General features: G+C 39.7%; 3 protein-coding genes across 5 annotated transcripts in view; 1 reads left to right on the top strand and 2 right to left on the bottom strand.

The window, feature by feature from the left end:
• Nucleotides 1–688, bottom strand: part of itpk1a (inositol-tetrakisphosphate 1-kinase a) — a 222824-nt gene extending 222136 nt beyond the window's left edge. The window contains exon 1 of the mRNA XM_048537571.2: nucleotides 577–688. The gene's annotated coding sequence lies outside the window, so the exon portion shown is untranslated. The remainder of the gene's footprint in view (nucleotides 1–576) is intronic.
• A 6733-nt stretch (nucleotides 689–7421) lies between these two features.
• On the top strand, nucleotides 7422–12942 carry tmem251 (transmembrane protein 251). 2 transcript variants are annotated; one of them, XM_048538118.2, is made up of 2 exons: nucleotides 7422–7602; nucleotides 11987–12942. In XM_048538118.2, exon 2 carries the CDS (start codon nucleotides 12007–12009, stop codon nucleotides 12400–12402), a length of 396 nt encoding a protein of 131 aa, XP_048394075.1. In that variant the 5' UTR covers nucleotides 7422–7602; nucleotides 11987–12006; the 3' UTR covers nucleotides 12403–12942. The 2 variants fall into 2 exon arrangements, with proteins under 2 accessions (XP_048394075.1, XP_048394074.1); XM_048538117.2 differs by lacking the exon at nucleotides 7422–7602 and adding an exon at nucleotides 7720–8087.
• A 4213-nt stretch (nucleotides 12943–17155) lies between these two features.
• si:dkeyp-55f12.3 (uncharacterized protein LOC568418 homolog) lies at nucleotides 17156–27486 on the bottom strand. Of its 2 annotated transcripts, XM_048538121.1 has the most exons (3): nucleotides 27406–27486; nucleotides 27015–27294; nucleotides 17156–19596 (listed from the first exon to the last, which is right to left on the bottom strand). In XM_048538121.1, exons 2-3 carry the CDS (start codon nucleotides 27238–27240, stop codon nucleotides 19505–19507), a joined length of 318 nt encoding a protein of 105 aa, XP_048394078.1. In that variant the 5' UTR covers nucleotides 27241–27294; nucleotides 27406–27486; the 3' UTR covers nucleotides 17156–19504. The 2 variants fall into 2 exon arrangements, with proteins under 2 accessions (XP_048394078.1, XP_048394077.1); XM_048538120.1 differs by having other exon boundaries at nucleotides 27015–27486.
• Nucleotides 27487–27509: the final 23 nt, after the last annotated feature.

Below are 27509 nucleotides of genomic sequence, written 5' to 3'. Positions count from 1 at the left end.
ATGTCATCAGTGAAACACATCCGTGAAAAAATCTTTCTATATATCCAGTCACAAATGCAGTTCAGATCTGTACAATAGTATAGTCATTATGTGGTCATTATCACATTGTAAAGTTTCCAACATTACTGCAATAACATAGTAACATTACATAGTACTTCAACAGTTGCAACAAGGTTTGAGACACCCGGAGGTCGCGTAAGGTGCTATATAAATGCAAGCACTTCTATCTTATTCGGCTGGCAAAATAAAATAAACTAAAACGAAACCATTCCCAACGTAGGAATCATCTGGAAGTACATAATCCGCGCTGAGAAAACGATTAGTCCTTACCCATAGTTGACATGAGACAATATACATTTAAGTACAAGTGTATATTTCCCAAAACATCTACTCACACATACAGGGTGAAAAATGAGTGAACAGGCATCAAAGATGAAAATACATTACCTGAGAATGATATAATCAAGTTCTTAAACGTGAGAACTAAATAACGTCACTTTTCAATACCGGTTTAGAGTATGAAAGTTACGATCATAAAATGTATCCATTTGATTTTCAACAATGTAAAATACTTACGCTGTTTAAATTGAGACTTCCTTTCCCTGCAATAACCGCGGCGAAAGATGAAAACGCCCCCGAGTCTGTAACAGCAGCGAAACAGTGGGCTGTACTTCGGAGGAGACGCAAAGGCACAACAGCGCAATCAAACCAACGACTGTCCGTTACATTTTCTGTTTTCGTTCAGCACCCCGGACACAGTCAAGGAGAAAGTTTGACAACTGGCTTGCCTGTGTGCAATGCAAATCCTCCAACCGCTCACCACTGAACCGATTTGTACATTGCAATAGCGACCGCCCTTCTAACAAAAACAAAGGCTGTAAAGCGCTTTGCGACCTCACGAAACCATGTAAGGCGCTACACAGATGCAAGTATTTCTGTTGATCTGCGTTCCTTCAAGCTAACCGGTGACGACTAAATTATTCCTGGAACTTATATTTTTCTTGCCCCGGGGTTAACATTTATCCAGTGCTACGTTTCGAGTTAGAATTTTCTGTAGAAGACTACGGATTCTCTTTGATATTACATTAACCTGGAATGGGCGGTGGGGGACGTTTGTGAGGAGCACTCGCTCTTACTGATCAAGTCGTAGTGACCTTCTCCTTACAGGGTTCCCGGGGGTGGGGGTCTGCCTTTGAGTTAGATGCTTCTTTTAACGAAAATTTGAAGGATTTTGTTTGGTGAATACAGAGTAGCCTACTCCCGGATTGCATACAATATATTGTAGAAGTGAACAGCGCATCACACTGCCCAAACCACCCATTTCACATTAAGCTAGAAACATAATTTCCTGGAGTTTGTGTTTTAGAGTCAGCAACTTTGCTGTATATTTCAATAGAATGGAGGAGTTGGCGTTTGTCAAATGACCAGCGGCAGGTCTTTTGGGTAATTATGTGCCATAAATTATACACATTATTTTAAATTATCGAAAAATTCTGTTCAAAAATGGGTTTCTCACTCGGTGGTTGACTGATCAATGTTCTGGGCTCTATGTGTGTTGATGAATGACAGACTGGCACAGACGTGGTGAAAGGACATAGTTTAATGATTCAGCCATGAACTGCTGGGCTAGCATCACCTGTAAAAGTATGCCAGGAAACAATTGGGTGATATTCAAAACTCCAGTCTGCTATTAAAGAGCATTTATGATTTTTGATTAAGTGTCATTACAATCATTTTCAATAGCGGGCGTCACTTTCAGTTCTATTGAAAAACGAGCGTTTGTAAAGATTATTCAGTTCAACTTCCTAACCTTCTGTTTCTTTTGTTGAGCTTTCTTTTTTAACTAGTAATTCTGGTAATAGCTAAGATCTGTTACGATTCTGACATCCAAGACATTCCCAGTCACGCTGACTCTGCCAATGACTCAGTCTTTATGAAGTGAAATTATTAGTCATGCCTTTGCTGCCTCCAGATCCGCAAGTTGAATACGCTCCTTGCCTATTCTCCCTAGCTTTATACCTGTTGCCCGTTCCTCCTTGGCTTGAGAAACGTTGATACAACTGCTGGGCTCATTTAGTTATTTCACAGGACAATTAACATTCATCCTTATCAGAATGCGACTAGAGTCACCTATAGGCCAGATCGGGTACGAACAGTAGACTGAGATAATGGGAACTGCAGATGCTGGAGAATCCAAGATAATAAAATGTGAGGCTGGATGAACACAGCAGGCCAAGCAGCATCTCAGGAGCACAAAAGCTGACGTTTCGGGCCTAAACGTCAGCTTTTGTGCTCCTGAGATGCTCCTTGGCCTGCTGTGTTCATCCAGACTCACATTTTATTATCACGAACAGTAGACTGCTTGCTCTGTTGTTTGGACAACAATGCAACTGCTTCCTGGGCGATTTGATTGATAAATCCTTAAATTGCCGTGTGGGATATCAACCCACACTTTCTGGTTTATCCAGTCTAGTAACGCAAGTGGCATGCCATTCAATGTCTGAGTGCAGCTAGCCCTATCCTAATTGGATTCCATAGTTTTCTGTTTCCTCAGATTAAAATCTTAATCCTGCAACACAAACCTCTTCAGTGACTCATTTCATCCTTCCTCTGAAACCATGTTCAGCTATAAGCAACAGCTCATGAATTTTCCACCTTTCTTTCTTCAATGCATACCGTCTTTGAATGCTTTTCCAAAAATGGCAGCAGAAGTCATATCCAGCCATCACAGTCTAATTGTCTAAACACTCCTCCTAACACAATCTCCACCTTTAATAGCTTCCTGAAAACCTATCTTTTCCACAGGGCTTGTGGCCACCTCTCCTACAACTGCAAAGTTTCTGTGAAGCACCATGGAATGTTGATGTTCAAATTTTATGAGGCAAGTGTTAGTATGATGTAGCACTAAGCACCATTGAAGTGACACAATGCCAAGGCACAGTGACTTTCTAAGTATGTTTGCTGACGGCTCAGCTGACTCCTTTTCCTGTCCCGAAAGTGCTGATTCCTGCTGGTGTGTGACTTTGCATGCACCAACAGAAGTACAGTCTGTACCCATCCATCATGCATGAACCTAAAGTGCCAGAAAGCTACAGTCGGTTCTGCTATAACGTGTGTTCTGTCAACATGAATTCATTACAATGTGATTTCATAATTTCTAAAATGCGAACTTGTGTTGGCTATAACACGATTTCACCGGTACGTGGAGAAGTATGTGTTGACATCACATAATCGTTTCACAGGCTTTGTTGTGAAGTGCTTTCTGTGAGAGGTACAGTACTCCATGATTTTCATTCTTTGTCTGCAAATTCTGCCGTGTTACCCACAGAAATGTAAGGACAGACTGTCAACAATGTTAGCAAGAAGCACTGTGGTGATAAAATTGCAGATGTTGAACATAAATGAAAGGCTATAATACTGGAAGAGATGTTAGATGTGACGAAACATTTTGATCATAATGAAAGAACATACGAAATGGTTTGCCTAACAGGAATAAAAGAGTCTACCTTACATACCATTGGAGACAATGCAGAAAAAGTTAAAGGAAGCTATATTGCTGGAACAAGTCTGAGTGCTAGTAAATCTGAGAGATCATGGCCAAAGGAATTTGAGGAAATAGAACAACCTCTAAGTGTGTGGATACAAGGCCAAGTGAAAACACAATCTGGATCTCCCTTTCTAAGCATAAAAGAGAAAGCCATATTAATTTATGAAGATCTACCAAAAAAAGCTGAAAATCCTGCAGATGTGCCTGCCTTTAGTGCTAGCAGTGACTGGTTTGCTGGTTTTAAGAACTGCTATGCTTTTCATAATGTAAAGTTATATGGTGAAGTTGCCAGTGCAGATGAGGAACAAGTAATGGTATTCCCTCCCACAGTAAAAGAATTAATTGGCAAAGAAGGCTACAACTTAGATCAAATTTTCAATTTGGATGAAACAGATTTATACTGGAAATGAATGCCATCAATAACCTATGTTTCTAAGAATGAAGCACATGCTCCAGGTGTTAAGTTGGCAAAGGATTGTATGACGTTGGAAGCTAGAGATGAAGAAGATGAAATCCAGGATGCAGCACCACGAGATCTTTCTACTTCTGGTTTATCTTCTATCCTGAGGGAATTTGAGAAGCATGTACAGTGATTAGAGGACAACGATCACAATATACAATGCAGCAGAATAGCAATTTGTGAAGTAAGATCTTCATTGACACCCTATGAGCTGCTTCTTCATGAACAAAGAAAAAGGGAAATGCAGAAAAAACTGGATGTCTTTTTTAAGCCAAACCCCAGGAAACAGTCTGAAGACAATGAACCACAACCATCCACTTCTGGATTGTTTATTTTTCGCCCTAACCCTGCAAGCACAGTTGCACCTAAAGGTGATGATGATGATCATGACGATAACCCTCAGCCCCTGCATTAAGAACAGAGCAACCTCAAAACCTCCTTCCCCATCAAGTCATCTTGATATTTTTTCAAGGTAAGATGTTAAATTTACTTTTGTTTCATTATTAGATATGAATTAAACATTGATTCAAACTGTGCTATCCCTTGTGTTAGGCTTTTGATTGATTTTTGAGTGACATTTTTGGTGGTCTGCCCTGAACCCCACTTTTCCTATAGGCCCATTATTTCTATAGCACAGGAACGTAACTACCATGTTATAGCAGAACCGACTGTATATGGAATGCGTGGGTGGGGAACAAATTACAGCTAAAATAACTGTGTTCTCATCTGACAGCCACATGCACAAAACTAACAACAGGCAGCATATAATTTTCTCCCAGAGACAGTGACAACAATTTTTGCATCCAGTCTGGTGGCCCAGAGGCGAACCGATTCTCAGCACAGCTTGAAGAACTCTAGATGCCTCTCTGTTTTGTTTTTTTGGCTGCGGCAAGTACTTATCTGCAAGCCTTTGAAAAAATGAGTTTATATATTTCAATTGACTGCTCATGGGTGATGCACCAACCAAGTAGAAAGAAGTGATTTTGTGTCAGTATGTAAGAAGGAGGCTAAGTCAGCCTTAATTGAATTACAATGAGTATATCTCCAGCTACTTGTATTAAAATTCACAGAAATATCTATTTCATCAGAAGGCACTCCACTGTCCAGATTGTACAGAATGTCAACTAATGTGCGTGCATATGCACTAGTAGAAGTTGTCACTGATTTGTTTTTATATTCATTCATGGGATTTGGGCACCGCTAGCTGGTGCTTCCTTAATTGTGTTGGGGACGATAATAGTGAACTGTCTTTTTGAACTGATGCTATCATTGAGATGTAGAGATAGGCACAGTGCTGTTAGGAAGGGAGTTCTAGAATTGGACCTCACAATAGTGAAGGATCAGTGATTTTTCTTCTTCTAAGACAGGATGGTGTGTGCCTTGGGAAGAAATTTGCTGGTGGTGACATTCCCAATAATGAGCAAAAAAGTTACCTGGAAGAATTTTTTTCCTTCTTAGCCTGAAGAAGCAGAAAATCTTGTTGCTGGCTTGGATGAGTTCAGATAACTCAACACAAACTGGGGATCGAACCTATGACTTTTTGACTATGCTTGATCATGCTTCTCACGAGATAGATTCCTAAATATGTTATGGTACTCTGAACTCATGATAAGTTGTCTTTTCGTAACTTATATCAAAAAGAAATACTGTTAATGCACTGAAACATCAAGTTAGAATAAATAGACTTCTGTCTTCTTACAGGAGTATGATCGTTTCTTGTCTTCACCAAAGAGCTGGTTGATAGTATTAAAGTAGATGATGAAAGCTCCATTATCATCAAAGGATACAATGCTATTACAAGTAATAGCATCTTATGCTGGGAAGTAAAGGACCTTTCTCTTCTGATAGTTAGGTTGTATTATTTGCATTTTTATGACACACTTCACAATCATATTTCAAGGGACTTCAAAGTGAGTTAAGTATTTTTGAATTTTAGTCATTATTTTAGGAAACACTGCAGTCAATTTGCATATGGCAAGCTGCCACAAACAGCAATGAGGTAGTTAGTAAACAGATAATTTAGTTGTTGTGGTGATTGAGGGATAAATGTTGGCCTGGTCAGCGGGGAAAACTCTTCTGCTCCTATGTGAGATAATACCTTGGGATCATTACCTCCCACCGTTAGGTGAGCCTAGGCTTAAAATTTCATTTGAAGTATAACTCCTCTGACAGTGCAGCATTCCCTCATTTTTCAATGAAGTGTTAGCTTTACATTTTGACAACACATTAATGTTGATAAAATTGAAGGACAAACATTTCTTTTAACATAATACCAATAGGCAGTAAGACCTGAAGAACAAGAATTGTGAAAGCAAATTATTGCGGATGCCTGAAATCAAATAAAACCAGAAAGTGCTGGAGAAACTCAGCAGTTCTGACAGCATCTGTGGAAAAAGGAATTTGAGTCTGTATGACCCTGAAAAACTAAGAAGTCATATTGGACTTGAATCATCAAACTCTGTTTCTCTCTCCACAGATGCTACCAGATCCGCTGAGTTTCTCCCGGGATTTCTGTTTACTCCTGTTCCGAATGAGTCTGACACAAAAATGTAGAAAACTTAATCAAGGGTAGAGATGATGGGAACTGCAGATGCTGGAGAATTCCAAGATAATCAAATGTGAGGCTGGATGAACACAGCAGGCCAAGCAGCATCTCAGGAGCACAAAAGCTGACGTTTCGGGCCTAGACCCTTTATCAGAGAGGGGGATGGGGAGAGGGTTCTGAAATAAACAGGGAGGGGGTGGAGGCAGACTGAAGATGGCTAGAGGAGAAGAGAGTATGGGTGGGGAGGTAGGGAGGGGATAGGTCAGTCTGGGGAGGACGGATAGGTCAAGGGGGTGGGGTGAAGTTAGTAGGTAGGAAATAGAGGTGTGGCTTGATGCACGGGGAGAATGTGCATCTCCCCTCCCCCCACTGCATCCCAAAACCAGCCCAGCTCGTCCCAACCTGTTCTTCCTCTCACTTATCCCCTCCTCCCACCTCAAGCCACACCTCCATTTCCTACCTACTAACTTCACCCCACCCCCTTGACCTATCCGTCCTCCCCAGACTGACCTATCCCCTCCCTACCTCCCCACCCATACTCTCTTCTCCTCTAGCCATCTTCAGTCTGCCTCCACCCCCTCCCTGTTTATTTCAGAACCCTCTCCCCATCCCCCTCTCTGATGAAGGGTCTAGGCCCGAAACGTCAGCTTTTGTGCTCCTGAGACGCTGCTTGGCCTGCTGTGTTCATCCAGCCTCACATTTGATTATCTTAATCAAGGGTAGCTTTGAGTTTGTGACTCAATTAGATTGCACCAGTGGGCAGAGCATGTGAAGGGAAGTGAGGTCCTCCAGGCGCTAGAGGCGCGTTGGAGTCCACACAAGAGGCTGGTGGTGGAGGTTATCTCTTGTGCCCTGGTTCCCCGGGCAACAGCCCGGATAGAGTTGGTGAGGAGACGGAAGTGGGTCGCTTTATGACTGGTCAGCCGGCAGCGGCTGCGGAAACAGAGAGAAAGGAAGCGATGGATTGAAGCGGGGAGGGGGATCGAGCGCCGCGGCGGCCCCTTCCCTTCCTGTCGCCGGTCCTGTAGTTGCCTTTCCTTTCTTTACATGGTGAGTACGGCCTGGCGCTCTGGGAGTGGGTCAGGCTCTAGGCCCCGGCGTTGACAGCTCGGTCTCTCCGTCAGTTTCTGAGAGGGAGGGCCGGCCCGCCGAGCTGTCTTTCTTCATCAGCCCCGGGTGTTGGCACTGTCCTGACTCCGGGTCTACAGGACAGGACTGCCCTGGGTAGGGATGCTGCACTGTCAGAGGTGCCGACTTTTTGCATAAAACCTTCAACTGTTCTCTTCTCTCCCACGTGGGAGTTTAAAAAGAAATCACCCCCACCCCGACTGCCCCAATACTCCTGAAAGATGAGAGCGACGAAGTTTTTCCACCGTGTTGTGAATGACAACATTATTAACAGCGCAGATTAACCGTTGCTGTGTCTGGGTCTCTTCCTGCCACGTTTCACTGCATTGGAACAGTGACTTAACCTCAAGTGCCCGAAAATGACGAAGAAATGGTTTGCATGGCCGTGGGGCAACCCATTGTGCTCCGTAAGTGTTTGTCTGTCTCACTGTGACTGGCTTTGGTCAGGGCTGATCTCTTTAACAATTTTGCCACCGCATGTGAATATTTTGGTGCTTTTCTGGGCCAGTGGGGCTTTGTTTGAAGACTGTCCTTCTGAAACCTCCAACTGCATGCCCATATGGATGAAAAAAGCTTGTGTACTTCATGCAAGAACAAGGAAATTATTGGAATTGCCAACATTTGTCTCTGAATTGCACCACCAAAAGATTAACGTGAAATCATGCATGTTTGCACATACAACATCAATAGCATTCAAGGGAGCACTGTTCAGAATGCTTCTGCAAGGTGTGATGAGTAACTCCATAAAGACATTATTTATGACCTAAATGTAAATCTGAATAATATTATTGGTTTGCAGTATGTCTTGGGAAAGATGTTGGCTTTGCGTACTTCAGATCTTTAGCAAAAGAAATTCACTTTTGTGATCTTCAACGAAGTAGTTGCCTTGTTTACTTATCAGTGACCATGTGTTTTTAAGTTGGTGCTGAAGCTACAAGTTATTTTGTTACAATGCCATCTTTATATGAAATCATTGGAGGAAGTATTGCCTGGTTTATATCAAAAAGTGAATCTGCTTGGATACTTTGCAGTTTTCCTGCAGCCTTCTGGTTTTTTTTTAAAGGTCTGGTTACCATTTTGTTACCTGTTGACTTTTTTGGTTGCTGTACTCCTCTGAGGATGTTTAGAAGAATAGGGTTAATTGCAACATTTTGATGTGAGAAAATATTCTTTGTTTCCTGACTCAGGAATTCAGAACTTGGTCATAGTCACAGAATAAGGGATCGATAATTTTGAACTGAAATGACGAACAATTTCTTCACTTAGAGGGTTGTGAATCTTTAAGATTGTAAATGCTCTGTTGCTGTGCATTTTCAGGACATACTGATATATTTTTCAATGCTAGACAAATTTAGGGCCAAGGAGCAAGTGCAGGAAGGTAAAGTTAAGGCGGAAGATCAGACATGATCTTATTGATTGATGGAGCATGGCCCTCTGTCTTTATGTACGGACAAGATCTCCTCCTACAAACAAGTTAATTTCCAAATAATTCGCTGTTTGAGAAACCCACTTTTTATAGGTGTCTCAGCATGCTATTGAGCCAGTTGCAATACAGTTGTGGCCTGCTTTAATGATTGGAAATTTACTGGTTTTGTTGACAATGGATGAGTTGATAGCCCAGTTATTGTAGTAATAATTCATCCTGTTACCAGTTATGACGTTTGCTGAAATCAGCACGTTCCGAAGCAAAATTGATCACGTGGGTTCTTAACAAAGTTTTAAGGCAGTTTTTATATTGGATTGAAGCCCATTTTTGCTATTTCTATTCAATAGCGCTAATCATTGAGTTGCCTAACACAAATCCTCTACGTTGCTCCTGGGTGCAACAGATGAATGTATGTCCACGAACGCATCAAATGTGTATCAGATGAACTGTGTTTACTACAGGTACTTCCGGTCACATTTCTGAAATGATCAAGTACTTAACTAATGTACAATGGCTTTGTTTGGTTGGCTGAGAGAGAAAAATGCAATGTTGGAAAAAGTACTGATGGGTGACTAACATCAATAGTCATACTCACATACTTCACTTTGGGACCAGCATCTTGGTTTGAAGAGGAGGGAATGAACACTGCAGTCTATATCAATACATACGTGTGAGTATATAGTGTTGTCATTGAACTCATTCATTTGATAATGTGGCAAAGACGTTTGCTGAACTCTGCTTCTACTCTGCATTGTGGAGAACATCTTCTTCAAAAGATCTGGCTAGATAGACAAGAAATCGAACTGTGATATGCTGAAGAATGCTTTTTGTAAATGAGCCACAATTGCGCACAGGGGAAGAATATATAGTTTGATCAGGGTAATTTTGAAACAATTAAGTACGCTTTGGAGGAAGCTGATTTTGAATAATGTGGGTGGTTTCTTTCAGCCATAATTCCAGACACTAATATTTGAAATGAATACAGAGGAAAAGAACTTAGAAGCAGGAGTAGCACATTTGAGCTTTTGATCCTGCTCCATTTAAAAGGAACATGGCTGATTTAGTTGAGGTCTCATCTTCATCTTCCTGTCTTCCCTTACAACCGTAGATTCTCTTATCTGTCAGAAATCTATCCAATCTTGCCTCGAATAAATTTAAAATCTCCACTATCTCTAGGGGAAGAAAATCCTATGCTGTAAAGGAAAACAGTTCTTCCTTCTAATTTTAGTCTCTCTGACAAAAGAAACATCCTCCTGGTAGTCAGCCCCCTCACCTCTTAGATATTTCAATAACTTCACAGTGGGATAAGATCTGCACACGTTAAGTATGGATGGGTTCTTCATAATATTCCTCACAATTTATACTTGATTCCTATAGACTCAGCAGCAGCTGGAAGTCACACTAGAGATGCTGGTGTTGCTGCTTCTGTAAAAATAGTTCAGTCAGGGTACTGAAGAGTTGCTGCTGCAGGAGCTCTGCTCTGGAGCCTGGCATACTGCTAATTACGTGGACAGCCAAGTACTGGTGCACACTCCTTCAGAAATTCAGCACCCCCATAGTTCACACTCAGACCTGGCTATTCTTTTCACAACAATGGTTTAACTTTGAAAAATCAATTTATCCATATTCCCGTTTGCCTAATAATGATACATGGAAACAAAAGGTTGCTGTCATAGAGTCGTACAGCGTGGAAACAACCCTTCGGCCCATCTTGTTCATGCTGACGAGGTTTCCTAAACTGAAGTAGACCCATTTGTTTGCGTTTGGCCCTTTATCCTTTAAGCATTTTCTTTCCATGTATCTGTCCAAATGTCTTCTACATGTTATAATTTTACTCACCTCCTCCACTTTGTCTGGCAGACTGTTCCACATACGCACCACCTTCTGTGTGAAAAAAGTTGCCCTTCAGGTCCCTTTTAAATCTTTCCCCTCTCACCTTATATCTACGCCCTCTAATTAACCCTGGGGCATTTTTCCTTCAAGAATTGTCACACCACTGCAGTTGAATGCCCTCTTTTCCTGCCCATTTGTTTTATTCCTCTGCTCTCAATCCATTCCTTTCCAAAATAAGTTAACCTTATCCTGATTCTCCTCACACCAGTCTTCACTTTCAATGGACCATCCTCCACCTCTAGCTGATACCACCAAATACCTTCCTTTCTCCTACTGTTTCAGTGCAAGGGAACCTTGAACCTGGGTGTAATGGAGGTAATTACTCAGTCACCCTTAACACTGTCTTCTCCCACCACCCCCATGCATCTTTCCAACCAACTGCAGGAGATGTAGCATCTGTCCTTTTGTCACCCCAACGAACATTTAAAGGGTCTCAAAGCAATGTGAACGCTCTTGTGTGACTACAGGTTGGATGAAGAAAACCTCTCCCCACACTCAGAGAAGCTAAATGGCCTCTCCCCAGTCTGAAATCACTGATGCCTCAGCAGGAGTTTCCTGGAGCATTTCTCACAGTCGTAAATACCTCTAAATACTTTGTAGAATTGGGGAAGAATAGATGCTAAGTAGAAAGGAGATAATCAAGGCCAAAAACATTTTTGCCTTTTGAAAGCAGATGAGATGATAAGACAGAGGTGTTGTTTGAGGGATGGCTGGAGAAATGATCGCTGAAAAATCATTAGAGAGGCTGTAATGATCAAATCTGAGAGAAAGGCCCTTCGCATGTGAAATAGTAATTTAGCTTCTTCTTTCAGTTACTGACTGTGTGCATTTATAAGTTTCTTGTTTTAACATCTAGAACCCAGTGGGATTCAGAGGGAGAACTGAAATCATGGTGGTAGGGCAAATCACGAGTCAGTTGTTCCCTTCCAGATGGACTGAGATTTTTCACTTATTGTAATCCATCTTTCATCCTTTTTTATATTTCAGAAAAAAGTAGATTATGGAGAATGATGAACTTTCGCCAGCGAATGGGTTGGATTGGAGTAGGATTATATCTTCTAGCAAGTGCTGCAGCCATTTATTATGTATTTGAAATAAATGAAACTTACAACCAACTGGCTTTAGAGCATATTCAACGGAACTCTGAGGACCTGGGCAATGGAGCTTCTTGGACACAGACAGTAACAGCACGCTTGTTTTCACTCCCATTCTGGCTGTGGGGTCTCCTGTTTCTGATTCCATACCTGCAAATCTTCTTGTTCCTGTACTCGTGTACAAGAGCCAATCCCAAAACAGTTGGCTACTGTATTTTCCCAATCTACTTGGCTGTTGTTTGCAATCGCCACCAAGCTTTTGTCAAAGCTTCCAATCAAATCAATAGATTAAAAATAATTGACACATGAATGGACCTGTCACTTTAGGGTATGATAAGTTAACACCAAATCAAGATTCAGAGCATGAATGCTTAATTTGTTGTAATCTGTAACGAAATATCTGGCTGCACCTGAAATTTCATTGTGGTTTTAAAATTATGTTATTTGGGATGGTACAAATCCTGCAGACAACTGTGTAGGCTGACATTGTTTGGATTTTGTTAATGTTTAAGAGTCAATCACCATGAATCACTCCAGTAACCCCTCACAGCGTGCACATTTCAGAAATTTTCATTATTTTCCAATGGGAATTCTGAGCTCTTTTAAGGCTACTTTGATGGCAAGGGTTTTCATTCTTTATCCTTCCAGATGCTTTAAGCTTATATTTTTGTCTTTTGCACTTCAGTTTTTAACTGTGACTGAAAATGAGATCCAGTAAATGTTTTTCTATTTCTAACAAAATGTCTATTTCGGTTGATTCAAAAAACACAGATTACATTCACACCAATCATTTTTGGAAATGGTGTGTTTTCAAAATGGCCTTGTGAATAAAGATTATTTGACCATCTACTAATGTCATTTCCTTATTTTTTGTTTGCACAAAACTTTAACCTGTGTTCACTTCAGTTCCCTTGCCAGAATGTAGCAAAGGAACATAATTTACTGTAAATTCATGTATTCACTTAATAAAGGGCTATCCCTTAACTAAAGTCATTTTGGATAAACTGGAAGAGCTGGTAAACCTTTTGTTTTAAATATAAAATCACCAGGTTCTGTACATAATGTGTGACTCAGTTCACCAGCAGTCACAGGCCAATCATATTTGGGTGATTAATGTATCAATTGTGAGTCTTGATTATTAGTTGTGTAGAGAAGCGAGATTCAAAATCACTTATTTTCTGTTTAGTTAATTTTTAAATACAAATTTAAACAGCACTGGACTTTGCATTAAGATGGTCAAACGAAGATTAACCTGTACTAAACTAGTAGCCATTTATCATGCATTGTAACCTGATCAAAAGTATTTGAAAGACAAATCAGATTTTAAATTATAATCGTAAGTCCTTCACAAAAGCACTGACAGGGGAAAGTCAGCTTATTGTGATCCAGGCAAAGTATCACTTTGCAGAGCAGCAGACTGCAGTGAAAAATTACAGAATGACACTGCACTCTCTACATGGTTTTCTATAAATTCTAATGTAAATTGTTTTTATATTTTTAGTGAAGAGCATTTCAGTGATCGTACCACAAGGAGAGATCTTTTTACTCAAGTAATTTTATATAAATCCTGATTTGCAGCCTATTACCTTATGCCAGGAAATTTCAGTTGCTCTTAGGATAAATTAAATTCTGTGCAACATTCATCTCACTTCCTGTTGTGACTTGATTATTGGAGTTGGAAAAGAAAACTGTCACAAGACAACTGTCACAGACTTAACCTGACACGATTATATAAAACGTATAAAAAGGAGTCTAACTGACTTCCAAGAGGTGCTGAATAACCAAGGTAGGTCCAGCATGCATCTAATGCGTCTACTAGAGGGTACTTCTGTTGCCTCTCTGCACTCCATCTGGATGTTGAAAACTATATTTTGGGAAATTACCTGTATTTGTTGCACAATATGGCCAAAGAGGGAGTCATTTGAAGTGTCTTCATTTGAAGTGTATTGATTCTATATAGACTACCCTGAAATATTTCTGTAGCAATGTCATCAAGTGCTGCTCAAATGCTGACCTGACTCTGTAGTATGAATAGCTGAGGAATGAAGGATTATTGATGTGTGCTGAGGCAGTTAATCCTTCATTTTCTCCTACATGGGACATAAATTTGGATCATTCATCTGTCTGAAAGGAAACAGCAGACTGTGCAGGGGATGTTTTGTTTATTTATGTGTGGCTGATTGCTGCATGTAAAATGAATGTAATGGTGTTACCATAAGCTAATATTATAATATGGTGCCAATAAGACAGCTGTGAATGTTTTGCTTTTTTAAAAAATATGTATATTAAAGCCATTTAAGCACTTAAGACCTGTGCTATTGTTTTGAACCCCAGCTCATACAGAATACCTATGTGTTTTAACTGATATATAGACAATTGTAATAAATATGGTGCTGGTTTTGCTGCTGCTTCTATTATTACAAAACTTCCTTATAAGAAAGTTTTTAATGAGTGTGAACATTTGGTTTAAACCAGTTTAACAATATCCAGTATTATGTAGACTCAGAAGTATCTTGCTGTTTTCAATACCCAAGTGAAAATAATTCATCTATAGGACTGGAAATTGTGAATGTGCTAACGTTCTAGTCAGATGGGCTTAGATGTAACCAAGTCACCTTGGTGCTCTAAAGTCATTTAATAAGAAACATAGTTCGAGTATTATTCTAAGACAACAAGGTGTAGAGCTGAAGAAGGGTCTACGCCCAAAACGTCAGCTTTCCTGCTTCTCTGATGCTGCTTAGCCTGCTGTGTTCATCCAACTCTACACCTTGTTATCTCAGATTCTCCAGCATCTGCAGTTCTTACTATCTCGGGTATTGTTCTGCTGGATTTAAAATTTTCAATATTCAGTTTTGGTCCCATAATTTTTATGTGCATTCTAAATTTAGTTTTAGCATTTGCTGTGTGCTTCACTGCTACCAGAAAATTTGACTTCACTTGGCAGAAATAATCTACAGATTTCTGTTGAATGCAATTCTTCAGCAAACTCCAAAGAAGCAAGGTTGTCAGCTATTATCATCACCTGATTTATAGGTGAGACCTATATATGTGGCTGAGTTTGACAGTGCTTTCAATAACCTCACATTGTTGCAACAGCCACGAACAGCTGACAAGAACTAACTATATAGTTATTTCTTAAAAATTAATCATTAATGAGAACAGTATGAATGCTGTGTTACTTGACATCATTTACGGTTAGGAGCTTAAAGTCTGTATTTTGCCTTTTAAAATCTTATTACTGCTAAATCAAATGGCTTGTGCACACAATGGCAATATTGCAAATGGTCTAAATCTCCCAGCTTACAATTTGTCCATTGTAGAATTGTTCTGTAGTTGGTTTCTAAGTGTTTGTTTGGATCTTTGTAAAACTAGATAAACATAATAATCAAAACTAAGGAGGTACATTCATCCCCTCAATGATAACTTCTGAAGTCATCTTAAGATCGAAAATGTATTTTGTATCATTTAATTAAAGTGTCTCCATGTAGAAACAACAGGCTACCAACTGAAGTACTTGTAATACAGGAGTTAGAGCATCTATCTCATTGTTACTTCATGTAGAGAACTATGCAGGGAATAAACAAGTACTGAATTGTTAATGTGTGGGATCGGTTTCCTCTGTTTCAGTACTTTATGTGCATGCCAGCCATGCAAATGAGTACAACTTCTACAAAGTTTTATAAATGCATGCAAAACTAACTTGTGGCATTTAATTCCCTGGTGTCTTCTCATGTAGAATTGTTTTACTTGAAACCGATAGAAACCTAGAGATTGTTCAAGCAATCATGTTAACCCAATACATTTTTCAATAGCAATAGTCTACCTCTTTTTAATACACGTTCATTTATAGCAATTGGTGGCCCTGTATTCGATGTTTAAAAAGTCACAAGATTCTTGTCTTCTGGACACAGATTTCAAATCGAGTAAAGCTGATGTTAAGAAACAAATGTTTTTAACGTACAAAGTTCTGAAAGAAAAAAACATTCCTTTTCTTTCAAAATACAAACAAATCCTTAACTAGACCACTAAACTCCAACATACGATCCAAAAGTTACTTTATGATTTGGGTAAGTCTACTGCTGACCACTGGGCAGTACCTTGGGGGAAGTGCTAGTGGGAGTGATTGAAAGAGTGGCTATTCCAAGAATTGTTGTTTCAATGATTGTCAAATGGTCCTTTTGCTTTTGAAATACAATAAATATTGTTTTAAGTACTTTTTGATGATTCAATACGTGATCTATGTGGAATTTGCGGATCTCAGGCATTTCAATAGTCAGTGCATTGACAGTTGGTTCCAATGTGCCATCATATTCGTAGAGTCGTAGCAAATTGATTGTACATAGGTGTTGAGCAAGGAATCATGCTTGTGATTACCTCAGTGACTGAACAGCAAAAAAAAAATGGCCATATTGGCTTGGCTATGGGACAGCAGAAGATTCAGGTTCATTGTGGAAACAAAGTAAATTTATATTTACACGAAAGACTTTGTGGTACAAATAGATGTAGCCATGTATGAGTACTACTTCATGGTTGAGCACCACATTTTATTTTGTATGAACTCTACAGCCCATGAAGTCTTTATTTTTCCTCATGTTTACTGTTTATCTGGTACATTTACCGGGAGTAGAAGTATCTTCATGTTTACAGTAACTAGATATCCAGGCCAATAGAAACCGAATCATGATATTTATGTTTATACATGAAAGATGTATAATTGTTGTTTCAATGATTGTCACTTGGTCCTTTTCCTTTTGAAACACAATAAATATCGTTTTAGTACAGAATTGTTTTAAGTGATTTTTGGTGAGTTAAATAATAAAAATACATCAGTAATCCCGAGTGAAGTAAACTTTCTAGCCTTGGCTTAGTAATGAAAATAAAGTTTAGAAATTTCTAACAAGTAATATTACATGTAAACAGACCAATCAGAGCTAGCCATCAAAATAGGTGGTTAGAGGAATAGTTTTCTTAAAATATGGACATTATAACAAATGTAAAAAAAAATTTTAAAAGTGCAGTCATGATCCAAAATTCAAACTAATTTTGCAACTCACGTTCAAAATTAATTTTGTAATAGATTCAACTTTATTCCAACCATAACAGGCATTGTGGATCCTTGCTGATACATCTTCAAAACAGAATGATTAGCAGTCCAGAAATTCATAGTACAATAATTTCATTAGCTTAAGGAATAGCAGATTTTGCACTGCTTGTTAAGGAAGGTTTGATTTTACAAAAAAAATACTTGAAACATTGTTCTCTCTTGGCTCCATTGCCATCTATTGTTTCTCTCTTCTCCCCCCCCCCTTCAGCATATGTACCAGCTTTACCTAGCTATAGTCAGTTCTGAAGGGTCACTGGATCCAAAACATTGCCTCTGCTTTCTCTCCACATTTCTTGCCAGACCTGCTGGGCTTCTCCGGTAATTTCAGTTTTTGTTTAAAACATTGGTTCAGCCTTTCATGAAGTATGGGGTCCAGCAGGAGAGATTATAGCATTAGAAAAGATTCATAATTGTTCAAAGTTCAGAAGCTTTGGTTATGTGGGTAGATTTGAAAAACAGACCATCCCTCTTGAAAAAGATGTGATAGAAATATTCAAAATCTGGACAGGTGTATAATGGGGAAGAAACTGTTTCCATTGATGGATGGATTCAGAACCAGTGGTCACAGGTTAAAATGATTTGTCAAAACAAGCACTGATGGAAGATTTTGTTAAAAAATACAAGGTGAACTCTTCAGAGTTGCATTACAATGCCTGACAGTGGTGGTAGCAAGAGTTGCATAGTTAACTGGTTAAAACACGCAATGTGAGGTGAAAGCTATGATTTAATGTTTTTCTGCTGTTGCAAATATGTCCAATGCCCACATACCAGTTGGCTTGCCCAGACAGTCTGATAAACCATGAGGTCATGTAGCTTAAATGGAACATTGGATGGGAGGGGGTGAGTGGTACTAGGCTAAGATGCATGGTGGGTTCTACATTGCAATCATGCTGTGCCTCTAAGTGATCATTTGACAACACAGCATCAACTAATGGCAATAATGTTGGTAGCTGGTGTTATGATAGTAGTAATGTATGTGATTCATATATTTTAATGTAATTTATTTTTGAATTGAGCTAGTGTCATGCAGGTTGTGTGTGCCTGAAGCAGTTTATGATTAATTGGCTCTTGACGCTTAAACTTTCAAAAAAAACTTAAAGTTAATGGAAACTCTTTTACATTGTTCACTTGTAAACTCTCCCAAAGTAATGCTTTCAGATTGAAGATTCTGGGGTTATTTTTGGAAGCCTAAGGAAAACACCCATAAAGTGAAATTAAAATGCTAATTACAAAGTTAAGTCAGTTCTGCACGTAGTAATTGGCCAACACTGGACATATAAGGTAGTTTCTCATGTGAAAGGGAGAAAATTGTTTAGAATTGCTAAAACAAGTTACCTCATTGTGAATAATTTAGTTGAAAAATTCTAGACCCTCAGGGTTTGGTAAAAACTCAATTTCTCACCTCCACATGATCCAAGTTCAGTTATAAGGTCAATTAAGGAAGAAGCCAACAGATTTTCATGACTGGGAACTGAAGCCACAGCCAGGTCAAATCCAATGTGGGATAGAACATTCTCACTGGCATTTTGAATATTGTAAGGGGATATTTTTGGGATTAATGAGATTGTATTTCTACTGTGTTTCAAAACCTTTAAATGTAATATGTAAAATTTGATTTATTCTAATTCAGTCTTCATGTAAGGAACTTTTTTTTGTTAAAACCAAATCTGCAACACTGCACGCTTACACATTACAGTGAGAGATCACGTTAAAAACAAAAAACAGCATGAAATATCAAGCCTGATTTCAGTTTGGGATCATATTACAGCATTTTATACAATTACTCAATCTTTTCAGTACTACACCTCTGAAGCTGAGCCAGCAAGACATGAAAAGTATAGTGCTGTTTTAATGAAGAAATCTAATTACAAACTCCCACTGCCTTCTCAGCAGAATCAGTCAATCTAACAGCAATCATCTAGGCTTACTATGGGAACCTGGGTAAATGACAGACTTGATTATCTGTCTTAAAATCATTAAACTTGTTAAAATAGTCACTATGTTCTTATTCATGTATCATTTTAGACAATCTCCACTAGATATCTGTCTTTGTCACTCACAGTCTGAAGACTTAATTTTCTCTGAAAAAGCAAAAACAAGAACATTGTAGAATTATCATTTTCTATGGTTTACATTAGAAACAAATATCAGGTTTTTCAAAATTTGTCCACTTTCAAAAATATCTTTGAGTATTAGAAAAGGTTCAGCAGCCATGAAATGCCTGAATTTAAAAAGGTGAGTGTTTTTAAAGGAAGTCGTCATTGCAGCATCTCAAACTGGAGCAGTTAGACAGCTTCCGATGGTAAGTCAACATTGTTTCCTAGTCCTTTTTGAAGGAGGAGCATCTCCATCTCCTTTATCAGCTGGTTCGTCTTCACTGTCATCTTCGTCATCTTCATCTGATTGAAACAATTATAGCAAAACATATTTTATAAGTTAGCAATCTGAACATCTGGATCCAGGCTCCAATACACGATAACAAAAGCAAACTCTTGAGATTGCTGGTAATACTTGAAGAAAGAAACAGCATTGGGTGGAAGGCAAGTGATATTAAATTCCGAAAAGGATGATACTGTAAGCCAAGGATAGGGGTGGGAGGAAGAGTAATGCCGCACGTATAGAAAAGATTAAAATTGGCAGGAGCTGTAATTACAGGTTTTAAAGTGTGACCTCTAAATCAACTTGGTGAAAGATTAACCATTGAGGTAATTAGACTTGCTGATATTTCTAGCATATTACCAAAACACTGCATTGGACACCAAACGTTATGAGTGTGACATCATGATATCTAGACTATTTAAGTCCTAAATGAAGAAATGATATTACCTAAGTCTGGTCATTTGTCAGTCAGCCCCAGAGTGTGGCTGAAATCAAAGACATAACTGGGTGACTCGGTCCTTCAATAGAAATTAAACTCCAATCTCAGTTGTTTGTTAAACTAAAAAGTTTCCAAACGTGCTTTTGTAAAGATTAAGATTGCGATTTATTCCTCAGTCTATGGAGCTGTCACATCCAAGCTATGATTTGCTAAACACCTATGTTAAGCAGGTGAAAAAATTGGCTGGGCTTAACATCAAGGCTCATTGTAATGGAGTGCAAGGTGATGATTGCATCAGGCTCAATTATACTATCTACTATCCTGCCAACTGCCCCAAAAATTTAGTCTACCAACTATTTAGGTTCACGCACAAGGAATCCCCTCTGAGTGAACAAAGTGACAAATTCTCATTGAACCGTGCACCAAAAAGAACATTAGATGAAATCTATTTGGATTGGCAGAATCCTTAATTCCACGAAGCTCCTGCATGGCAACTAATGGTTTCCAAAGTTATTACAGAAACCTGTGATAGGGCAGGGTGAATGTAGGCTCAGGAAAGTTCAGTTCCACAAGCAGAATAAAATCCTCCAACATGTGCTATGGGTTTCTCAGCTAAACTAATTTCACCACCAGCTTCTCAGGGTAATTAAGGGATGAAAAAAAATTGCTGGCCTAGCCAGAGACATTCACAAGCCAGAAAGAAAGATGCTGAAACCCATGCAAAGGAGTCAGGCAATTGGAGAAACTGGGGCTGTGAAGGAATAAAGCATAGCAACAAGACAATCAAACAGAACATGCCCTTGCAATAAAATTTAAAAAGCAAGGCAGGGAGATGGTCTTTTATAACATGTATGACGTTAGATGTAACGGCATGAAAGGCGGCTTGTGAGAAAAACTTATTTCCGTGCTGAAAATGCTTTAGGAAGCACTTTGTATGTTGCAAATTATCCTGATAACACCTTCGTTGACCTGCCTTATTTTTAAATTAAATTGATCCATTGCCGTCTCAGCTTACTAAAGATAAACACCTTTTACTCAATTCCTCTCTTTTCAAAAGCACACAAGTTTCCTTCATCAAAATCATCTTCACTTCTGGATCATGAGGTACAATATCTACTTAACTGCACTGTTGCCAAACCATGGCTGAAAAATTCTCTCAAGCCAAGACTGTAGCATTATACGCTAAAAGACATTGCATGGAGCTCAACTTTGGTCCGACAAGAGATTTATCCTGAATAGACTTGTTGATAGCTAAAACCAAGAGCTCCACAATTATGATTCATCTGGCATTAATAAAATTTTCTTTGTCAATCATATTCATATTACAGATACCAGTATATTTTCCTTAATGTAAATTCATGTTCACATCTGTTCAGTCATTGTTCCTAGTAATTGTACACTAGTGCAGCTTCTCTGCACAAAACCATTAAATTTAAAGCTCAATATTTTGTTTGGGGTGGGGGCATGGTGGAACAGTGAGGTTACTTTTAAAAAAGTGCATAACATTCATTTGAATTGACTGAACAATGACAGCAATGACTCTAACAAAACTAGGAAAGGAATAATTTCTTGCAAAAAAAGTGAAATAATAGTATGCAAACTAGCTAGGAAACTTTGTTACAAAGCAAACTTGAAATTTAAAAACCAAACTTGCCGAAAACACACACCACCAAGGGTTAGACACTGAAAACAGGCAAAATTATCAAAAAAAAATACCAGTTCACTTAGACAGTCTCACACGGTTGTAGGCATCACAACATTAACACCTTCTCATCTAGACAAAGCTAGGTAAATCTCAAGGGAAAGGCCAATCAGATTTAAAAATCCCAGACTAATTAGCAGGAAATAAATTTGGAAAACAAGTTATTCTGTACCTTGACAAGTGCTGACAGGCCAGCTGTATACTTACTGAATTTTCTATTAATGTTATTTCAGATTTCCAGCATTTATTATGGTTCATTTTACTGAAATTTACAAACATCCTTTTCACAGTTAAGAAGGTAAAACAATGAAGATTTTGTTTTACGTGAAAGGAGATTTCCCAGAAGATGCAAAAAGGTAATTATGAATTCTGTCATCATGAAAACATTTAACTGAACAAAATGATTTTCAGCCTTTTTTTCTTACTTGTGCAAAAGGCTGGACTGTTCTCTAGAACCATTTTTAAAATGTATTGCCAGTTGAGTTATTATTTTGAATGAATCATGTTGTCAGGCAGTACCTGCCAGAATTAAAAAGCCATTTCGGATATACTGCAAATCCACCAGTCTCTGCTCATACTTTAAAATTAATTAAAAATGCTAAGTAACAACATATACTTCATGCCAAATTATTGCTAGCTGCTAGTGTACTTGTCAATAACTCTGCCTTTTCTAGGAAGCCTAACAACATGCACTTAATACTTTCTCCAATGACTATGAAAAGAAAGGGAGCTTTTAAAGCAATTAAAACAATGTAACATCCATGTTATTATATAGAATAACATATAGAATATATTGCTTTGTAGAATACAAAGCACAATTCTGAGTTACTTTTTAAAAAAACCTACAAATGATTTTCACAAAAACACATTGTTAAAAATACCAAGAATACATTCCAATCTTTCATTCTAGAGGGAAAGTAACAATAATTATTCATTTTAACAGTGTTCTTACTAAGAGATCCTGCAGCAAATCTGAAATGTACAACATGCCGAAGCAAGCAGAAACTAGGAGGTACCCCCGTGGGGAGAAATGCAAGGAAGAAGCAATGAGATGGAATTGATGAAACAATGAGATGTTCCAGATTGTTCTCTTAGTGTTTTAAAACAGTTCCAACATATTAATGGCAGAATTCTGGCACATGGGTTCAAAACACCTCAAAAAAAATCAAAAAGAAAAATACAAGTTAAAAGTCAAGATCAATATCAAAAATACAACCAAGGATGAATCCACTCTCATTGTACAACTGGCAACTAGAATATTTATAACTGGGAGGGGAAGATGGCTTCCAAACAATTAGTCTTGTCTTGATCAATCAAGAAAAGGCCTAGTGGAACATTGAGAATCAGTCTTCAATGGAAACTTCAAGAGGCCTTTAGCAGCATTCTTCACATAAATCAGATTATATATTGTTTAAAATCACTACTGCATATAAGTCAACACTGTTTAGTAGCAAGCAGCTCATGTTTCATGCCTTGGCACCATGTATCCTGGGATATTTTTGTCTTAAATACAGTTTGGGAAATATTGAATATGGTTTTATAGTTATGATGAATGCATGTGGATATTTTAAATTATACAGTAAAATGGCTGTTGTTAGTGCCACATTTTCATAAGGCACACGTTTAGTGACATGACTAATCTTGATACCATTCACTCAAACAGTCCACCCAACTTTTCTTGCTGAACTCCATTTGTGTCCATTAGGTTAGGACTCCTGATGAGATTTTCATTTTTGCTATAATAACCCTGAATTCTATGTCCTGTCCCCTCTGTGCATGAACATGTACGTGCTAGGGTTTAAAGGTCAAAGCTTACCTTGTAGGAGTTAATAACGCATTTTGCCTTTTTCTACAGACTAAGTTTATTCATAATAAATACATTTATGTGTTTATTGATTAAAAATTAGGTGTAAGTCTTTTTCTTGATCAAGATATTTGTAAATTTAAAAATCTTGGTGATTCAGTTGAATATTTACAATTTCAGGACATCCTATGGAGAAGTGGGACTTGATTACTGGAGTACTCCTCCTGTCAAAGTGATAACATTCACATAATGCCAGCAAGCACAAGATGGGGACATCGGCAGTCTCAACTGCGACCATTGATGCAGTCTGCTCACAATAGCCACTTCACTTTATTTGAAATACTTCTCTTCTCTTCCTTTTTGACATATTTTAGTTCATTCTCTTTCCCACAGTTCCTATCCCTCTCCACTTCAACTCTGTTCTGTAGAAGCAGTTTAAAAAGAAAACAAAATTTTGTTTCCTCACCTGTGATTCTGAATTGCTACCTACAATAGACTATGAAGACAATTTGCTTTGAACGTCTATAAAATTGATATAGAGTCGAAGGGAGACAGGAGGTCAAGGGAAACAGCTGGAAGGATTGAATTTGAAATCAGTGCCCAAGGCACGAAAGGGAAGGGGAAGACGAGGTGCTCCAAGTTGTCTGCCATGGCTCAGTGATAATGCTCTTTCCCTAGAGTCAGAAGGATGTGACTCCAAATCCAAAATCTTCAGTAACTGCTCTGAGATAATGGGAACTGCAAATGCTAGAGAATCCAAAGATAACAAAGTGTGAAACTGGATGAACACAGCAGGTCAAGCAGCATCTCAGGAGCACAAAAGCTGACATTTTGGGCCTAGGTCTAGGCCCGAAACATCAGCTTTTGTGCTCCCGAGATGCTGCTTGGCCTGCTGTGTTCATCCAGCTTCACATTTTGTTATCTTCAGTAACTGCTGTCTGTTGACACTTGATATCACCACTATGGAGAGATGGGGCAGTGTTAATGTTGCTGGACTAGTCGTCGAAAACTGCAGGTTAATGTTCTGGGGAAACAGGTTTGAATCCTACCATAAGATGGCAAAGTCTGAAGTAAATAAAAATCTTGAATTAAAACTAGCCTAATGGCAACAACATAACAATTGTCAATTGTCATAAAAGCACATCTGGTTCACTAATTTCCTTTAGGGAAGGAAATCTTGTCATCCTTCCCTGGTCTGCTTAATGACTCCAGATTCAAAGCAACGTGGTCAACTCTTAACTGTCCTCTGTCCTCCATTCAAGGGCAATTAGGGATGGGCAACAAACGGTGGCCATGCCAGTAATGCCTAACTCCCACAAAACAGCAAAGAAACAGATGCAGGACAAAAGTATGACACTGTCAGGCGGTAACATTTTTGAACTGGATATTAAACAATGACCACTTTAGAAGACATGAGGAGTTCCAAAGTCATGGCCAACACTGATCACTCAACAACACCCTAAACTAATTGTTCATCATTTATCTAATTCACATTTTTGTGTTACCTCACTGCATGAAAATTGGTTCCATTATTTGCCTGCATTACAAGAATCACTATAAAAGTTCTGCTCCGATAGTGAAGAACTTTGGAGCATTCAAAGGTTGGGAAAGATGCTGTACACAATCATAAAATGGTCACAGCAATGAAGGAGACCATTTGGCCCCTCATGTCTACCTCTGTTCTCTGAAGGAGCAGCGTACCAAAAGCCAATACCTCTGCCTTCTTCCTTTTCAAATACGGAAGGTGAAATCTTTTTGCCCCCCAACAGAGGTTAGGGCCTCAAAGGTACTGCCTGAGTGTGCACTGGAAGCAGGTTCAATGAAGCATTCAAAGGGAATTAGACCATTATCTGGAAAGATAACACGTGCAGCGTTACAAGGAGAGGGCTGGAGAATGGCACTTAATCAATTAATTGTACAGACAAGGGCGGCCAAACGGCCTCCTCCTGCAGGTTTAACAATTCCTTCATAATTTAATTCATTCTTGAATTCCCCAATTGAATGTGACTCCAGACTCAGAGTCCAGACCTGAACCCAAGTGGCTGAATGAAGAGGCTTTCCCCCTGTGTTGAGTTATTTTGCCAATTAGCCTCGTTCCATGTTCCCTTCGTTTCAGCCCTTCCATCAACAGTTTTTTCCCTTTTCACTGTCATACAAATGCTGGTTATTTTCTAGTTAGGGAGGGGAGAACATAAGGGTGGTGGGATAGGAATGGCAACATCATGGCTCAGCAGTAAGCACTGCTGCTTCACAGCACCAGGGACACGGGTTTGATTCTAGCCTCGGACAACTGTGTGTGGAGTTTGTATATTCTCCCCGTGTCTGCATGGGTTTCCTCTGGGTGCTCCGATTTCCTCCCACAGTTCAAAGACATAAGTTAGATGGATTGGCTATGCTAAATTGCCCATAACATTCAGGGATATGTGTTTCAGCCACTGGAAATGCAGGGGTGGGAGGGATGTTCTTTGGAAGGCTGGTGTGGACATATTGGGCCAAATGGCCTGTTTCCACACTGCAGGGAGGAAGGAGTACAATGCAGTGCTGGGAAATGGAGAAGGAAATAGGTTCAAACTGTTGGTCATGAGGGGACAGGTCATGTACAAGCTTATTCACACTTCCTTTTATACTCATGTTCTGAACAAGGTTAAGTCAATCCCTCACTCAAACTACAATGGATAGAAAAAAAGGCCAACACCTATCATGATGTTAGGGTTCCATCCATGATGGAGAGGGTGTCGAGGGAGGTATGGAGAATTAAAAGCAGAGCTACACCAAGAATTAACTCTCGATTTACTGTGGGGGGCATGAAGACTGAAACATTTGGTTTCAGACCAAGAGAGGACCATCGTGATTCATCTACAATGGCAGTTTTTTCTGTGATCTTATCTACACTTTACTGTCAGCACCCCACAACTCACCGGTGAGTCAAAATCAAGCCAACCTGGCTCAAATTGAAAACCACCTGCACTCTATAGAACTTCAGAAAAGAATTCTCACACGTCCTCACTCAGCTCCAAAGACGTACACGTTAGGTGGATTGGCCATACTGTCCAGGCTAGGTGGATTAGCCATGGGAAATGTAGTGTAGGGTTGGAAAGTGGGCCTGGGTAGAACGCTCTTCGGATGTGGACTCAATGGGCTGAATGGCCTGTTTCCACGCTGTAGGGATTCTACGACTAACCATCTCTAGTAATTCTTGTCTCCACCACAAGGAGAAAGCATCCCCCTGGTATCCATCTCAGGATCTTAGATGCGCGAACAAGATCACCACAGCGGGATAACAGGTGCAGGCCATTCAACCCATCGAGCCTGGCCCGCCATTCAGTACCATCATGGTGTAACATTGTACACCACAGGGACTCAAAATCCCTACCTTAGCCAGGACGGAGCTTCGACGGGTCTGTACGGAGAGAATTCCGACTCTCAGATCTACAATAGATTAAGAAGTATTCTCCTAAGGAATAACCACACGTTCCCCACCCCCCCGACTCACCGGCAGTGCTGGAGGCCGGGCTTTCAGGGCAGCGCTGCCCTTGTCCCTGTTGCTTCTCCTGCAGGACGAGCTCGGTCAGAGGTACCTGGAGTTTCTGCTGCAGGAGGCGGACTCCGCTCAGGACGCCCGGGATGGTGCAGGAGGTGCGGACCGTGAAGTGGCGGCGCTCGCCGCCCCGGGAGCTCAACTCCCCGCACAGCTCACAGTCAGAGGCCGGGGCGGACATTCCAACTGCGGGGCCACGGAGTACCGTCCCGCCCGGGCACAGGGCCGCCTCTCACTATCGACAGCGGAAGAAAATAATCAGTAATGGGTGGTAGCAAAAGAGACAGCGCAGCGCAGGCAGCTTTCCGGTAAACGGACGTAACAATAAGAAACCGCCCAAAGTCACCAAGTGTAGGATCCGGATGCGGTCCTCAGTCTCTTATTTACAGCGGGCGGTGTATTTAGTGAAACAGGGTTAGAGTGAAGGGGGGGGGGCGGGGAAGGGGATGC

This window comes from Stegostoma tigrinum, chromosome 10, assembly GCF_030684315.1.
Source record: "Stegostoma tigrinum isolate sSteTig4 chromosome 10, sSteTig4.hap1, whole genome shotgun sequence".
Taxonomy (NCBI): Eukaryota; Metazoa; Chordata; class Chondrichthyes; order Orectolobiformes; family Stegostomatidae; genus Stegostoma; species Stegostoma tigrinum.
This window is presented reverse-complemented; position numbering and strand designations above follow the sequence as displayed.

Bases quoted from the DNA above. Each gene is read 5' to 3' on its own strand.
- tmem251 (XM_048538117.2), top strand. From the start codon at position 8,051: ATGGTTTGCATGGCCGTGGGGCAACCCATTGTGCTCC. The intron at 8,088-11,986 runs GTAAGTGTTTGT...TTTATATTTCAG, and splicing joins GGGGCAACCCATTGTGCTCC to AAAAAAGTAGATTATGGAGA.
- si:dkeyp-55f12.3 (XM_048538120.1), bottom strand. From the start codon at position 27,240: ATGTCCGCCCCGGCCTCTGACTGTGAGCTGTGCGGGGAGTTGAGCTCC. The intron at 19,597-27,014 runs GTGAGTCGGGGG...TGTTTCAATCAG, and splicing joins CCCGGCCTCCAGCACTGCCG to ATGAAGATGACGAAGATGAC.